Raw genomic sequence first — 16,656 nt, forward strand, 5'->3', positions numbered from 1 at the left:
GGTTTTTGCAATGATTTTGCTAAAATTGGTAAAAAAAAACCAACATGAATTACCTGCAACATCATAATATCCCAATGTTAGATTGTAAACGGGTATCTGCAGGATGACCTAAATGTCCAATGAACAGTTTATTAAGAGCCTGGTGTCTTTTAAAGAATTTGACAAATTGTAATCTGACAAACTTCAGCTTAAGAGTTAAGACTGATGTATGAATTAATGGGGTTTTCCAATGAAAATTAGTTACCGTAACTTGTCGATCAGTGGGTGTCCCACCATTGGATCTCGCACCAATCAGCAAGTTAAGAAATTTTTATCTCCAACGGTAACCATTTATCCCCATTTCAAAATGGTTCTGTGGAGCGAACGCTGGTACTCCGCTTGCAGTCATTCTCTATGGGGATTCTAGAAAAAAACTGAACACAGCGCTCAGCAGCCTCATAGGTTGAGCCAGCGCACTGCCGCTCCATTCTATCAAGGATAAAAGTTCTCTGTTTGCTGATAAGTGCGGCTCCCACCTGTCAGATCCACACCAATCAAGAAATGATCATGTATACCCAGAGCCGCTTTTAAGCAAAGTGGGACCCTAGGCAAAAGTTTAAAATGGGGCCCCAAATGCTAACATGTTGCACATCACACAGAAGCATTTCTGTTGTATTTACATGCGCTGAGTTCAGACCGCTAAATGAGTATGATCGACAATACTAAAGTCGTTCGACGCTTGTTTCCTGGCCTCATTACACCAACTGAGAAAGAATGATGGGAACAGAACAATCACTATTAGATCAATCTGTCTCCATACAGTATAATGTTATCAGCAGCACATCTACAGTTTACATCAATGATGTGCTACTGAGAACAATGATTATTATTCCCACATAAACAATCACTCGATGAATATGCAGCATGTTGATTGTTTGGTATAATACACCCCATAGTCCTCCACATAGTATAATGTGCACCACAGTCCTCCATATTGTAAAATGCAAACCCCACAGTCTTCCATATAATATATTGTGCCCCATAGTCCTCCATATAGTATAAAACACTCCTCATAGTCCTCCATATATTAAAATACACTCCTCGGTCCTCCATATAGTATTATACACTACCCATAGTCCTCCATATAGTATAGTACACTGCTCAGTCCTCCATATATTAAAATACACTCCTCAGTCCTCCATATAGTATTATACAGTACCAATAGTCCTCCATATAGTATAATACACTCCTCATAGTCCTCCATATATTAAAATACATTCCTCAGTCCTCCATATAGTATTATACACTACCCATAGTCCTGCATATAGTATAATACACTCCTCTTAGTCCTCCATATATTAAAATACAATCCTCAGTCCTCTATTTATTATTATACATTACCCATAGTCCTCCATATGCGCACACGTAGGGAATAATCCAACGGGGTGCAGGTACTTGTATAAAAAATAGAATTTATTTATCCATGATTAAATTTTTTTTCCATAGGTGTACTATAAAAAATACATTCAGTTGATATCAACACATAGCAGCATATGACACTGCAGAAACATTAGCCTAGTCGTTTAAACAAACGTCTAACTCATGGGCATGTCGAAACAAGTAGGCTAATGTTGCTGTAGTGTCATCTGCTGCTATGTGTTGATGTTCACCGAATATATTTTTATTGGTACACATATGGAATATTTTTTTAATCATGGATAAATAAATTCTATTTTTTATACAAGTACCTGCACCACGCTGAATTATTCCCGACGTGTGCATTTCTGAACCAGTTGCTCGGCTCCTTTCTTTTCCGTGCAGGACCAGATGAGGAGTAGCCAGGACAGGTGAGCTGACTTATTTTTCATATTTGCAATAGTCCTCCATATAGTATAATACACTGCTCAGTCCTCCATATATTAAAATACACTCCTCAGTCCCCCATATAGTATTATACACTACCCATAGTCCTCCATATAGTATAATACACTCCTCATAGTCCTCCATATATTAAAATACACTCCTCAGTCCTCCATATAGTATTATACACTACCCATAGTCCTCCATATAGTATAATACACTGATCAGTCCTCCATATATTAAAATACACTCCTCAATCCTACATATAGTATTATACACTACCTATAGTCCTCCATATAGTATAATACACTCCTCATAGTCCTCCATATATTAAAAAACACTCATCAGTTCTCCATATAGCGTTATACACTCCTCATAGTCCTCCATATATTAAAATACACTGCTCAGTTCTCCATATAGTATAATACTCGCCTCATAGTGCTCCATATAGTATTATACACTCCCCATAGTCCTCCATATAGTATAATACACTCCTCAGTCCTCCATATAGTATAATACACTCCTCAGTCCTCCATATCGTACAATATACTCCTCATAGTCCTCCATATATTAAAATAGACTGCTCATTCCTACTCATAGTGCTCCATATAGTATAATGCACCGCCATAGTCATCCATGTATTACAATTCACTTCCCATAGTATAATGCACCCCATAGTTCTTCATATAGTATAATGTATTCCCCATAGTCCTCGATACAGTATAATGCAGCCCACATATAGTATAATGCAGCCACCCCACAGAATATAATGTAGCCCCCCCGAAGTATAATGCAGCCTCGCCATACAATATAATGTAACCCCCATAGAATATAATGCAGCCCCCTGATAGAGTATAATGCAGCCCCCATAGAATATAATTCAGCCCCCCCATAGAATATAATGTAGTCCCTCCGTAGAATACAATGTAGCCCTCCTCATATAGTATAATGCAGCCCCCATAGAATATAATGTAGCCCCCCATAGAGTATAATGAAGCCCCTCATGCAATATAATCTAGCCCCCTTAGAACACAATGTAGCCCCCTCCTAGAGTATGATGCAATCACCCCACAGAATATAATAAATGTAATAAATAGAATATAATGTAGCCCCCAAGAGAATATAATACAGCCCACCTCCTCATAGAATATAATATACTAGATTGTGGCCCGATTCTAATGCATCGGGTATTCTAGAATATGCATGTCCCCGTAGTATATGGACATGGCGGCCTCGACCAATCAGAGACGCGGGATTTCCAGGACAGACAGACAGACAGACAGAAAGACAGACAGACAGACAGACGGAAAAACCCTTAGACAATTATATATATAGATAACAACTCTCAGAGAAAAACATGGGTACCCTATAAAACCAATTACTGTCTAATTGACTAGATATATCAACCCATATGTATAAAGGACTAATGAGTGTATACTCCTGCAATATAATTAAACACAAAAAAATGGAGTTCCATACACATGGAAATATGGTAAAAATGTATAAACTTTATTGAAAAATAATGTTATATTTCCCTCTTGTGAACAAGCATACGCGAAACGCGCGTCAGGGGGGTTGATTTGGCACCTCAGCACTTTACTTCCCTCCACCATGGGTAAGATTACTTTATATTGCACTCAGTAATATTGCTCCATTTCTTTCTGTGTATGCTGGTCACTGTGACAAGCATTAGGGCATACAGATATACATGCACATCCAGTGATCTGCACACACATTGTTGTTAGGTACTAACTGGATGTTATATGACCTTTATAGAGCAGCATGCATTATAGGTCTTGGTGTGAGTACACATATATGTACGAATTGTGCTGAGGTTTTATTTGTGTCCTTACTAGGTTGTTCGTCTTTTTTATTTTTTATGTATATTATTTCATGTTTTTTGTATTTTTCAATAGTTTATACATTTTTACCATTTTTTTGTGTTTAATCATAGAATATAATGTAGCCCCATCAAAGAGTTTGATGCAATCCTCCCTATAGAATATAATACAGCCCCCCACAGAATATAATACAGTCCCCATAGAATATAATGTAGGCGAAAGCCGACTCGATCCGAAAAAAGTAAAAGTCGCTCAACTCTAGTGTAATGTTCTCCATGCTGCTGCTGCTTCTTTCTTTATGCTTCACAGAGAAAAGCAGGGATCTCTCCTGTCTATGTGGAGTGTCCAATAGACATCACAACAGCTAGTCTCACCCACTAGCTCAGAGACCACTAAAACTTAAAGATAAAGCATGTAGAGGGGAAATTAGTGAAAGTGCAGGACACAAATTATATAGTAGCCAAAACTAGCATTATTCTTCATGCACACACAGGACAGCTTATTCTGAAAATGCACCAAAATGAAATATTGACTATTTGGAGGCAAGGCAGCACTTGATAAATGCAAAGTATTATGTGTATAAAGCAAAACTGGTTGAGGGCAGTTATCTCCTTTTTTGTAAGTTAAATAGCCAGTCAGATGACCCCCTCAGACAATCAGCTTATAAAACACTTTTCCTTTGACTCCCCTTGATTCAGATAAAAGGGGCACTGCTAGGGGGTATTGCAATCACTAGATGTAATTAGGGCATGAAGTCAAATGCATCTTTAATAACAATTTGCAGGTTTTCACGCACATTTCTGAACGATCTCACCTTCATCTGCACATCCACACAATCCGATGTCACTGGCGGGGGACCAGTCAAGGAGTAGTCAATAGCAGCAACACTGTCAATCTTGGCGGTTACTAAAATAAAAGTCAATGTCACTATAGTTTATATCGAAACTGTTACAACCACACATGAACGTTGATTCTTTGCTGTTATTTTTATCTTTTTTGCTGCAGTAATAACGATTGCACAGGTTGGGCAACTAATAAGTATCTGATTGCTGGAGGTCCTGCCACTTGGAACCGTGGCGATCCAGATAATGGGGTCTTGTGACACCCACCCTGTAAGAAGGAGGTACAACTATGACTCGAGGCTAGTTCTTATATGGGACCGAAGCAGACACAGTAGGAGCAGTGAGCACACACCACACCGACAGCTTCTCCTTCCTCACTAGTGATGAGCGAATATACTCGTTACTCGAGATTTCTCGAGCAGGCTCGGGGGTCCTCCGAGTATTTTTTAGTGCTCGGAGATTTAGTTTATCTTGCCGCAGCTGAATGATTTACATCTGTTAGCCAGCATAAGTACATGTGGGGATTCCCTAGCAACCAGGCAACCCCCACATGCACTTATGCTGGCTAACAGATGTAAATCATTCAGCTCCAGCAAGAAAAACTAAATCTCCGAGCACTAAAAATACTCGGAGGACCCCCAAGCGTGCTCAAGAAATCTCGAGTATATTCGCTCATCACTGGTCCTCTTATCAAGAGTCTCACACATGGTTCTCTGCTGCCACCTGCTGCTCAGTCACCAGCACAACACACAAGAGGAATCAAAACACACACAATGGGGATACTAACAAGGAAATACACACTTTGATAACAATAAAACATTGAAGAAGACTGCAGATATTAAGTCAATAATGCAATTTAATGTCAGGTTCATCTCCTACAGACACAGTGATAAAGAATTACTACAGCAACTAGTGCACTTGAATTATTGATTAGAGCCCATTATACATACTGTATGTGTATGGCAAGTCTTGCTTGAGCTGACAGCCTACCTGGTAAAGTTTGCAGTACCGGTTCCAATTTGCTGGTAATTGCATTACTAACCAAAGGGCAGATCTAAGATAAGATAAATAGATAAAACCATGTAAAATAATACAGTTTTCCTTACTTAGTCCCCCTGAATCTGGAGGATGCATAATTTAGCCCGCTATACAGAAAAACTAGCATTTTCATCCTACTCTGAGGACATACACACCACCTTTATTATAAGACACACGACAAATATACCCATAAGAAAAAGCCTTAGTGCAAAGTGACCAGCTTACAGGTTAGCTCCAAATGATGTTGTCTTATACAGAATTTTGGGGACCCTGTAGCATCCATCAAGGTTCCCATCCTGCTCTTTAGCTATTTCTGGACACCTGAGAATTTTTCTTTTTGTATTAAGAGAAGCACCGTCCCTAAAATAATGTGCGGACAATTATTAGGTAATTAGTATTTTGATGATTCATTTTATTATTGAACACTCACAGTGCTGTCGGTCAATTCAAAAGGTGAACAAACCTGAAACCTGAATATTTAGGAAAGAAAAAATGTGTTGTTTTGTCTTTCTTCGGAGAATAGCTATGTGTGCAGAATTATTGGCCAATTACTGTGTAGAATTTTTATCCAATGAAATGAAAAAAGTTAATTTTCCCATCTCAATTGTTTATTTTCATCAGGTAAAGTGAGAATTAGAACCAAACAGCTCAAAAGGTACAAAAATAAATTTCTAACATTTCAAAAAGAATATCAGCTAATCAAATAGCCACTCTTCTTTTCAATAACAAACACAAACCTTCTATCCATGGAGCCCGTCAGTCTCTTTATATGTTCACCTTCTAGACACTGTTCAGAGAGGTGAACTGATTTCCTTCTCCATAAACTTCTCATTTAAAGTGAACCTGTCAGCAGTTTTGGCCGATATAAGTTACGGCCACCACCTTTCAGGGCTGATTTAACAACATTCAATAATGCTGTATATCTGCCTCCAACCAGACCTGCAAAAGAAGAAAAATAACTTTTATTATACTCACCCGTGGGGCGGTCCGGTCTGAGGGGTGTCGCTGGTCTTGGTCCGGGGCCTCCCATCTTTTTATGATCGTCGCCCTCCTGCTTGCTCCATGTGGATGACACAACCCTGCATCATCCACACAGTCTCCCCAGCATTGCGCTCCTGTGCAGGCATACTTCTCTACCCTGTTGAGGCAGAGCAAAGTACTGCAGTGCGCAGGTGCCGAAAAGGATCAAAGGGCCCCGGTAAGGATCCAATATCCGTGAACCTTACCAGCCTGATAACACCAGGCCGCGGCAGTCTGCTTACCTTGGATGGTTAGCAAAAATAGTGGGATCCCCTCCAAAAAAAATAAAGTGGGGTCCCCCTATTTCTGTTAACCAGTCAAGGTAAAAACAGACAGCTGCGGCCTGGTATTCTGAGGCTGACAAGGCCCATGGATTTTGGCCCTCACCAGCCTAAAAATAGCAACCCGCAAAGATGCACCAATTGTGGCACTTTACCAGGCTCTTCCCACTTGCCTTGTAGCGGTGGCAAGTGGGGTAATATTTGTGGGGTTGATGTCACCTTTGTGTTGTCAGGTGACATCAAGCCCATGGCTTAGTAATGGAGAGGCGTCTATAAGACACCTATCCATTACTAATCCCATAGTTATATGGTAAATAAAGACACAAGACACCCAGAATAAAGTATTTTAATTTAAAAAATGAGACAGACTCCTTTAATAATGTTAAATAAACCATACGTACTGCATCGCCTATTCCTCTGACGCCCTTGTCTCCTGGAAGAGAATTAAAATAAAAAAGCAACAATATTCGTACCTGTCCGCAGAGAAGATATACATAGTGACCCATGACGAGTTCAGCTCTGCCACATCTGGATGCCTTTGGCTGCAAGGTTCCATTATGCCACCATTCAGTCTGACATCCAGAACACAGCTGAGCTTGAAGCTGATGACCGGAGGTAACTCACTCCCTGGCGGTCACGTGCAGTGCAGTTCTCTCGATCAGCTGAACACAAGAACTGTAGTGTACTTCGGCTAAAACAAGATTATTTAAATTAGTAGACATGCGTAGTAAGCTGCGTTCCTGCACTTAATACACATGTGACCAAGAAGATAATGTGGTTTTACCGCATCTAATGAAAGTGTATGGGTAATTTACGCAGAGGAGACTGAGCGTCTTCGCTACATAAATTAACATGCTGTAGTCTGGAAAGATGCGCTGCATGTCCGTCTGCGCAGGTAAGCCGGAGGCGTTGGTGCACGCATAGTGGAGATGGGATTTCTTGAAATCCATCCACTATGCTGTAACATCTGGCCGTTGTGGGTTGGACACTGCAGATGTATGCAGCATTTACTGACCATGGGAACATACCCTTAGTAGTTTCAAGAATGCTAATTTCAAGGGTGTTAATGTCCTCAGACCACACCCTCCTAATTACACAAATACACATCACATGATCTGCTTCATCCAGTAAGCATTCAAGGATAAATAGCTTGGAGTTGGAAAATAGGTATAAAAATTATGATATGGTCAAAATACTCACTTCCCTATTAATTATGCACACAGTGTATAGCTCATGGCCTTTGAATACCTCCAACATAACAACCTTTAATTACAAGGAGTTCACATGACTCATTCACCAGATCCTAAAATTAATTCAGACTGTAAAGTTAAAATCCCTTCCCATACACTGACAGTCTACAATATTACATTGGTTAACTTTAAATCCTTAAAAGGGTTTTCTATGCTGGACGCAAAAGTCTGCAGTCACCAATATTTCTAGTATGAACAAGCAGTCACATGACAGCATGTATGAAGAAGGAGGAAGTGATGGTCATTGAATAGATTTGGAGTGACCGAGGCTTCAGATCTGCAGCTTAATTTACATATTAATTTAATCCCTGGTCTCTCAGTAACAGAAGAATGGTTTGGCAATGTAAAGGTATTGCTGGATATGTCTTTGAAAGAGCTACATGTACTGTACATATAAATAGATTTTGGGAGGTGAAATCCTGCTGACAGATTACCTTAAAATTGCCTGGGCCCCAGTTTGGGGAATCTGCCCTTTTTAACCCACTACAGCCTCTCTCCAAGGTGAATAATAAATTAAAGCAGGTTTGTCCTTAAATAATGTAATGCTCATATTATAAAGGCCTGATATAGAAACGCAACTTTATCAGCAGCTCACATTACATAGTAGATTCCCTTTTCATGTTTTTTCTCTATTTTACCTAATAAAATCAATTTATAGAGTTTGTCCACATTTTACTGTCTTTCAAAAATAAGGTGATCACAGGCTGTGAAGTAACTTGAAGTTTGTTGGCCCAAATGCAAAATTTCCAATGAGGCCCCAACTATCAACTTTAATAGTCCTTTCATATGGGGCCAAGGGACCTTCAGGGCCCCCCTAGCCCAAGCTCATCTACAGGGCCCAGGTGCATTTGCAGCTCTTAGGCCGGCCTCACACTCAGCGTATAAAAATACGGTCCGTAATTTACGGCCGTAATACGCAGAAAAGTCCCCAAAATAGTGGTCCGTATGTCATCCATAGGCAGGGTGTGTCAGCGTATTTTGCGCATGGCATCCTCCGTATGTAATCCGTATGGCATCCGTTCTGCGCGATTTTCTCGCAGGCTTGCAAAACCCGACATACGGACATACATTGGATCCATGTGCTCAAAAAATCATAAAAACATATATACTGTCTATATACATATATATATGTCAGTGAGACACATATATGTACATATATTAATATATCATACAGCGCTAGATAGCTTAAAAGCCGGTAATTCAATTGCCGGCTTTTCCTCTCTCCTTCTCAAACCCGACATGATATGAGACATGGTTTACATACAGTAAACCATCTCATATCCCTTTTTTTCATATTCCACACTACTAATGTTAGTAGTGTGTATATGCAAAATTTGGGCGCTCTAGCTATTAAATTAAAGGGTTAAATCGCGGAAAAAATTGGCGTGGGCTCCCGCGCAATTTTCTCCACCAGAATGGTAAAGCCAGTGACTGAGGGCAGATATTAATAGCCTGGAGAGGGTCCATGGTTATGCCCCCCCCCCCCCCGGCTAAAAACATCTGCGCCCAGCCACCCCAGAAAAGGCACATCTGGAAGATGTGCCTATTCTGGCACTTGGCCACTCTCTTCCCATTCCCGTGTAGCTGTGGGATATGGGGTAATGAAGGGTTAATGTCACCTTGCTTATTGTAAGGTGACATTAAGTCAGATTAATAATGGAGAGGCGTCAATTATGACACCTATCCATTATTAATCCAATAGTATGAAATGGTTAAAAACACACATACATTATTACAAAGTCTTTTAATGAAATAAATACACAGGTTTTTGTAATATTTTATTATACTGGTAATCCACCTGAAGACCCTCGTTCTGTAAAAAAGGTAAAATTAAAAAAAAAACAATATCCCATACCTTCCGTCGTTCTGTCACGTCCAACCATGTAAATCCATCTGAAGGGGTTAACTAATTTTACAAGCAGAAGCTCTGCTAATGCAGCTGTGCTCCTGCCTGTAAAACCACGGGGAATGAATGGAATGTAGGTCAATGACCTGTAGTTACCTTCAGTTGCGGTGATGCGCCCTCTGCTGGATGTCCTCACATGAACTCGAGCCTGGGAACTTTTCAGAATATTTTCCCACGCTCTTTTTTGCGCAATACGGTAACAAACGCAGCATGCTACGTTTTTCTACGGCCGTAGAACACCGTATAATACGGATAAGTAAAATACGGCTGATAGGAGCTGGGGCATAGAGAAGCATTGTACCGTAAGCAATCCGTATTTTCATCACCTCTCTTACGTCCGTAAAACACGCTAGTGTGAGGCCGGCCTTACACCTATTGCATTTTTATGCACCTGATCACAGGCTATCCCCCTATCGATCAGCCCATTGTACCGTAAGCAATCCGTATTTTCATCACCTCTCTTACGTCCGTAAAACACGCTAGTGTGAGGCCGGCCTTACACCTATTGCATTTTTATGCACCTGATCACAGGCTATCCCCCTATCGATCAGCTGTGATATGCTGGGCAACACAATTCAATTCCCCTACAGCTCCACCATAGGAAAAATTAAGCATTCTATGTTGGCCTCAATGTGTCCTCCAGAGACAGAGAGATGCTCATTTCATTGGTTTCGTCCTCTATTATGTGATACATCTCCTGAATGCCCTCATGGGGAACATGAAAACTGGTAATTTTTATTTTATCATTAATGTTTAGATTAAATAACTACAAATAGAACTAGAAATGTATTTTCTACTAACCTGATTCTCAATAGCTTTTCTTAATGCATTGTCAACATTGTGGCGGAAGACGTCAACCAACCAGCTGCAATAGAACAAGAAATACAACGATGCTGTATATTTGTAAGAACTGTAAATCTGCAAAACTGTCCTGACCATACATACCGTGTGTACACATGCACCTAATACAGAGAAATACAGGACAAAGTACTATAAGGAATAATTATGTCGATTACAGGAGATGAGCACTAAGCAATCAGTGAAGAATCTACAGATATTCTGAATACCGTAATCTACGTATAATTCCATTCTATAGATCTGTGCACAGTGCAGTCAATGTACCTTAGTTTCCCAGGCACGTGGATCTTGACATCTGAGATGTGGTTACTGCAATCAGAGAGAGCAATGGTTGGTCGTCCTGTCGAGTCACTTCCAAACTTCAGCCCCACAGATATGCTGAGCCCTTCAATCTTCAAATCAAATCCACCCTTTGTGGACCTAATGATAAAAATGCAGAATTATTAATGAACAACCAAAAACTATCCTAGATACAGTCATCAAATAGAAAACATTTAATAAGATCAGAGAGCAACGTGGGTGTGAGTAAGTGGAAAATGCCCAAATGGAACCTTTTAAGGAATGAAGTTACATAACAATGATTTTTCTCTGGTCAGCATACCATCTTATACAGGTGATGTATTGGGATGCTTAAAGGGAACAGTTCATGTAAAAAAAACCGCTATTAACCTGGAGCTATGGGGTTAATCTGCAGGTTAATAGTGTTCTGAACCTATGAGGCCGCTGCTGGGAGGAAATGAACGTTATTCCTCCTGGCAGCCTCAGCTTTCAGTCACAGGGGTGAGCTGGTGCGGCTTCAGTCACTGCTGAGTAGACTGTGACCAGCGGCAGTATTGGTTCCCCCAGCACTGACTGACAGCCAGCTATAATGCTAGGGCTCTCAGCAGAGCTCTCTGTGCAGCAGCCAGACAACTTCAGTACGCTATTAACCTGGAGCTATGGGGTTAATCTGCAGGTTAATAGTGTTCTGAACCTATGAGGCCGCTGCTGGGAGGAAATGAACGTTATTCCTCCAGGCAGCCTCAGCTTTCAGTCACAGGGGTGAGCTGGTGTGGCTTCAGTCACTGCTGAGTACACTGTGACCTGCGGCTGTATTGGTTCCCCCAGCACTGACTGACAGCCAGCTATAATGCTAGGGCTCTCAGCAGAGCTCTCTGTGCAGCAGCCAGACAACTTCAGTACGCTATTAACCTGCAGATTAACCCCTTATCTGCAGATTAATAGCATTTTTTTACATGACAAGTCCCCTTTCATCAGTCTAATGCTAAAAATGTCCACCTTACTTAACCACTAGTGAGCAAAATCTTTCTGGGTCCCACGTCATTTGAAACCCATAACATGACATAAACTATAAGGTACCAGAAACAGATACACTAAACCAAAGGAAAGGAAACGGAAAGGAAAACAATTCCATTTAGGCACCAGAATGTTACGACACAGTGGTCGGGTGACTCGGGGCTCATTCCATGTCCTTAACACTAGAGGGCGCCTTAGGTCGTCCTGCTCCCCGGGATACTTCAGATGGCAAAGATCATGGGGCCTCCGCTCTTGCCTTATCTCCTGAGTTAGCCCTCTGTCTGTTCTCTTCTCCCACCCAGGGAAGAGGGGTCGATACAGTGCACCATGGTACACCAACCCGACAAACAAGGCAACACAAACAAGGGTTAACAGAAAACTCCAGGCATTCAAAATATTCACTCACATATAACAGAGGAGTGTAAGGGTGTGAAGAAAGGGGAATAAACCAAAACAGAAAAGAATAAGGAAATCTCACGCATACAAACCAAGCAACAGTCACTATTAACTCCTCCAACTCTCCTTCTCATATGAACTCCTCTCCCTCTATTAGCCATGCAGCAATAAAGCTAGCGCTGACGAGTATTAGTATCAGAGCCCAGATTATAAGGGGAAAAGAAGTGGCTAACTCATTAAACCCTGCTCTGCCAGAAGAAATAAACACATTTAAAATGAAGGAGAAGTGCTCCTTCTCAGCGCCGGAGTAGGAGCAATCAGATGCTGCGGTGTTCTGGCTTCACGCCGTCTTGGTAACCCCGTTACACATAAACTGTGGGACATAATTACCTGACATTAAACTTGACAAACCATGTGAAAAATGTTGGCGGCACAACAGTTGGCACCAAAGAAAGCTTGTGCTGCCACATAACAGACACTGGGTTGATATCAGCCATCCAAGGGACCTCTCTCCTTTAAAGGTGTTTCCCAAGAATTGGAATAATAATAAGTTCCTCAATTGGATGTAATTAAAAAAATGTTCCTGTGCTGAGATAATCTTATACATCTGTGCGTACTGGGTAAGGGCTGTGTCTGACCGTGCAGGGACATGATCGGCAATACCACATGCCCTCGGTAGGTAGGGATGCAAAAAATATTTCTGGAACCGTATGTTGGATTTAAAAAAGGAAGAAACAAAGGAATATTTAGGGAAGCAACGGAAATAAAATAAGAGGAGAAACTGGTCACTTTTCACTTGTTTGCAAGGACTCTTTAATTATGTCTATATTTCTTACAGTTATTAGTCTAGTGCTAAAAGATCATATTTCAGGGGTTTACTGTGTTGGAGAAGGGTAGTGGGCACATTTTCAGCAGGATGGCTATTTGCTATGTTGTTCCAATTCCTTACATATGCAATGCCTTGACATGCCATTGTCCACTAATCTCGATGAAGGCTCCAGAGATTGAGAGCTTTAAGCCAACATTGGCAACAGGGCTGATCTGCGAGCTGGGTAACTGGAAGTTGCGGATAGTCATGCTGTAATAGAATAACACATAGGGTTATACACAATTTCTCTATAACCTGGGGCCAAATTCTACAACCAGGCCTCACAAATGCCATGTGCTTTTTATAATACTCCTGTCTTTCTTCTCTTATGTAATAAAAAACATTTTTCCCCCTTAGGCATGAAGGTCCAAGAGCAGACTCTAGCACAACGGCTTTGACTATTGCAGCTCTCTTGATACACAGTGATCATCACTAATAGGACATTATGATGGTAAACTAGGTTTTGTGAAGATCACTATTAGGGCTCGCTAACATAAGCGTATACATTGGATGAGTGCTACCCAATGTATTATTGGAGAGCACTCGGACCAATGTTATTCAATGAGGCAGTGCTGATGTCCGATTTTTTTTCACTGACACTCGCCCAATCAAGTCTATGGGTGCGTGGAAAACATCTGACTGCACTCGGATGACACAATGGAGAAGATGGAGAAGTTTTGTTCTCCATCTTCTCCTCACAGTGCGCTCCTATTCTCTCATCCTAGAGAATCGGACACATTATGCTAACATTCGGATCAAGCTCTGATCAGAATTTCGGCCCGATTCTCTTGGAAGAGAAAGTCTACGTTCATGTTACCATAGCCTTATAGGGTCACTCATTACCAGTCTTATATATGTTGTCTATGTGCTCCTACTTTACTGTCTGTCAAATTACACATCAAGGCTGTTTGTCCAGTTGGGGCAAACGAGCCATTGGATATTAGCAGGAGCAATGAATGTTGGGAAGTTCCAGCATCCGCAGTGTTGGCAGAATGCTAAAGTAGAGGAACCACAGACTCATTAAAGAGAACCTGTCAGCGTGATTTTACAATGTAAAAAAAGCACTTTTAACTTGCTGTGCAATTTCCTACAATCTTTATGAGAACGATTACGTCCTTTTATTTATAATAATATCTGAGGCAGATTCTCATACAGATCTATGTCCGGCCCATAACCCTGAACAGCTCATTTACATGTAAGAAAAACATGGATTTCTTTGGAATAAGACATCAGATATCGATATTAATATATTGCAGATATTAAGGTATCATTATATTCAGCTTCCTAGGACCTACATGTCCATATAGATGGCTTAGAAGGGTTGATCCTGCTGACTGATTCCCTTTAAGGCAAGGTTACAAATATCAGGTGCATGGTTTATATATCTTAAATTTGTTCCAATACATTTCCTTTCTTCCTAGATTTTTTTTTTAACTTGGGAAGTACGAGAAATCATGATAAAATGTAAGCTTTCATACAGGTATTGTACTGTGTTAGTGTACGGAAGCATTCAGGCTATATGGCGGTGGAGACTAACATATAACATCTTTTCTTACTTCTGTTGGACACTTGTTCATATCTGAACTGAAGTCAATTTACCTGTTAAAACTGTATTTGACTTTTCCCAAATGGGTGTGTGTAGATCCTGAGAAATCTGGAAGATGAATCTTAGCAAGTTCCTGTTGCAGGACACGCATTCCCTCCTGTCGTGCTGTGGAATGAATGTGATGATATACAAGGTAAATCAGCATGTGAACAAATTTATCGTTATTTGATACCAGAGAAACCTGGCTATGCATTATAACAGGAGCAATAAGACTAATGCGTCTAACTAACTAATCAGAGGGGAACAGGGAGACTAGTCACCAGGCTACGTTCCAGTTCATTGGTTTAGGAGTTCAAAAATGCCAAATGAAATATTACAAATTACTTTACCCAAAAAAGCCTTTAGACTCACATAAAACACACAGAGGGGAGTTTATAATTTCATCTATGCAAAATTTCTATTGTCAAAAGGATGCATGTAGCAAGTAAGGGCCAGCGTTAGGGGCAGGCAGACCAGGCAGCCGCCTAGGGCCCCTGCTCCTCCAGGAGCCCCCAGCCAGTGGCCGTTATGGGCCCCTGAGTAAGAGAGACCTGGCGCTACCCCCTCCCCGCATCTCACATTCAACTCGCTGGCATCATAGATGCCGATAAAGTTAAAAACAATGATGGCGGAGAGAGCGTCATGTGACGCTTCCTCTCTCATCACTCCTCCTCTGATTCAGCGTGTTTCAGCAGTGAATCTGATGAGACACTGAGATGCTCTGCAGAAGTCAAGGCAACTGGGGAACGAGGTGGAGAGGTAAGTATTGTGCGTGTATCTGCATTATAGTGTGTGTATGTTTGTTTGTATTATAGTGTATGTGTGTGTGTGTGTCTGTCTGCCTCACAGTGTGTGTATGCTGCACGATAGTGTGTGTGGGGGTACTGCACTATACAGTGTGGGGGCTGCACTACTGTGTATGCGGGGGCTGCACTATACTATGTGTGGGGGCTGCACTGTGTGTGGGGGTTACATTATACTGTGTGTGAGGCAACTGCACTATACTGTGTGTGGGGGGGCTACATTATACTGTTGTGTGTGGGGGTTGCACTGTACTGTGTGTGTATTTGTGGGGAGGCTGCATTATACTGTGTGTAGTGCTGCATTATACTCTGAGGGGCCTGCTTTATGCTCTGGGGGCGGCATTATACTCAGAGGGGGCTGTTTTATACTCTAGGGGGCTACATTTTACTGTGTCTGTGGGGCTGCATTACACTCTTAGGGAACTGCATTATATGATGTGCGGGGGTGCACTATACTGTGTGTGGGGGGACTGCACTATACTGTGTGCGTGTGTGGGGGACTGCATTATACTGTGTGGGGGCTGCATTATACGGTATGTGTTTTTGTGGGGGTGCTGCGTTATGCTGTGTGTGGGGGGCTGCTTTACACTCTGAGGGGGCTGCGTTATACTCTAAGGGGGCTGCATCATACTGTGTGTTTGGGGTTGCATTATACTCTGGGGGGGCTACAGTATACTCTGAGGGTGCTGCATTATACTCTATCAAGGACCATGGGGAGTGCATTATACTATACCGGATCGTTGTCGGTATCGCTGCAGCGTCGTTTAGTGTGAAGGTACCTTTAGAACATTTCAGACAGATGCTTGAAGCTCTGACTACAGGCAAATTACACT

The 16,656-nt window shown here is 41.4% G+C and overlaps 1 protein-coding gene across 1 annotated transcript in view; it reads right to left on the bottom strand.

The window, feature by feature from the left end:
* The window catches only part of LOC138665096 (bactericidal permeability-increasing protein-like), an 83,389-nt gene that overhangs the window by 19,327 nt on the left and 47,406 nt on the right, over window positions 1–16,656 (bottom strand). The window contains exons 2-7 of the mRNA XM_069752272.1: window positions 15,035–15,146; window positions 13,517–13,645; window positions 11,140–11,295; window positions 10,819–10,882; window positions 5,513–5,576; window positions 4,495–4,586 (exon numbers count right to left, since the gene is read on the bottom strand). Coding sequence (XP_069608373.1) covers window positions 4,495–4,586; window positions 5,513–5,576; window positions 10,819–10,882; window positions 11,140–11,295; window positions 13,517–13,645; window positions 15,035–15,146 — 617 coding nt within the window. The remainder of the gene's footprint in view (window positions 1–4,494; window positions 4,587–5,512; window positions 5,577–10,818; window positions 10,883–11,139; window positions 11,296–13,516; window positions 13,646–15,034; window positions 15,147–16,656) is intronic.

This window comes from Ranitomeya imitator, chromosome 2 (genome assembly GCF_032444005.1).
Source record: "Ranitomeya imitator isolate aRanImi1 chromosome 2, aRanImi1.pri, whole genome shotgun sequence".
NCBI classification, from domain to species: Eukaryota; Metazoa; Chordata; class Amphibia; order Anura; family Dendrobatidae; genus Ranitomeya; species Ranitomeya imitator.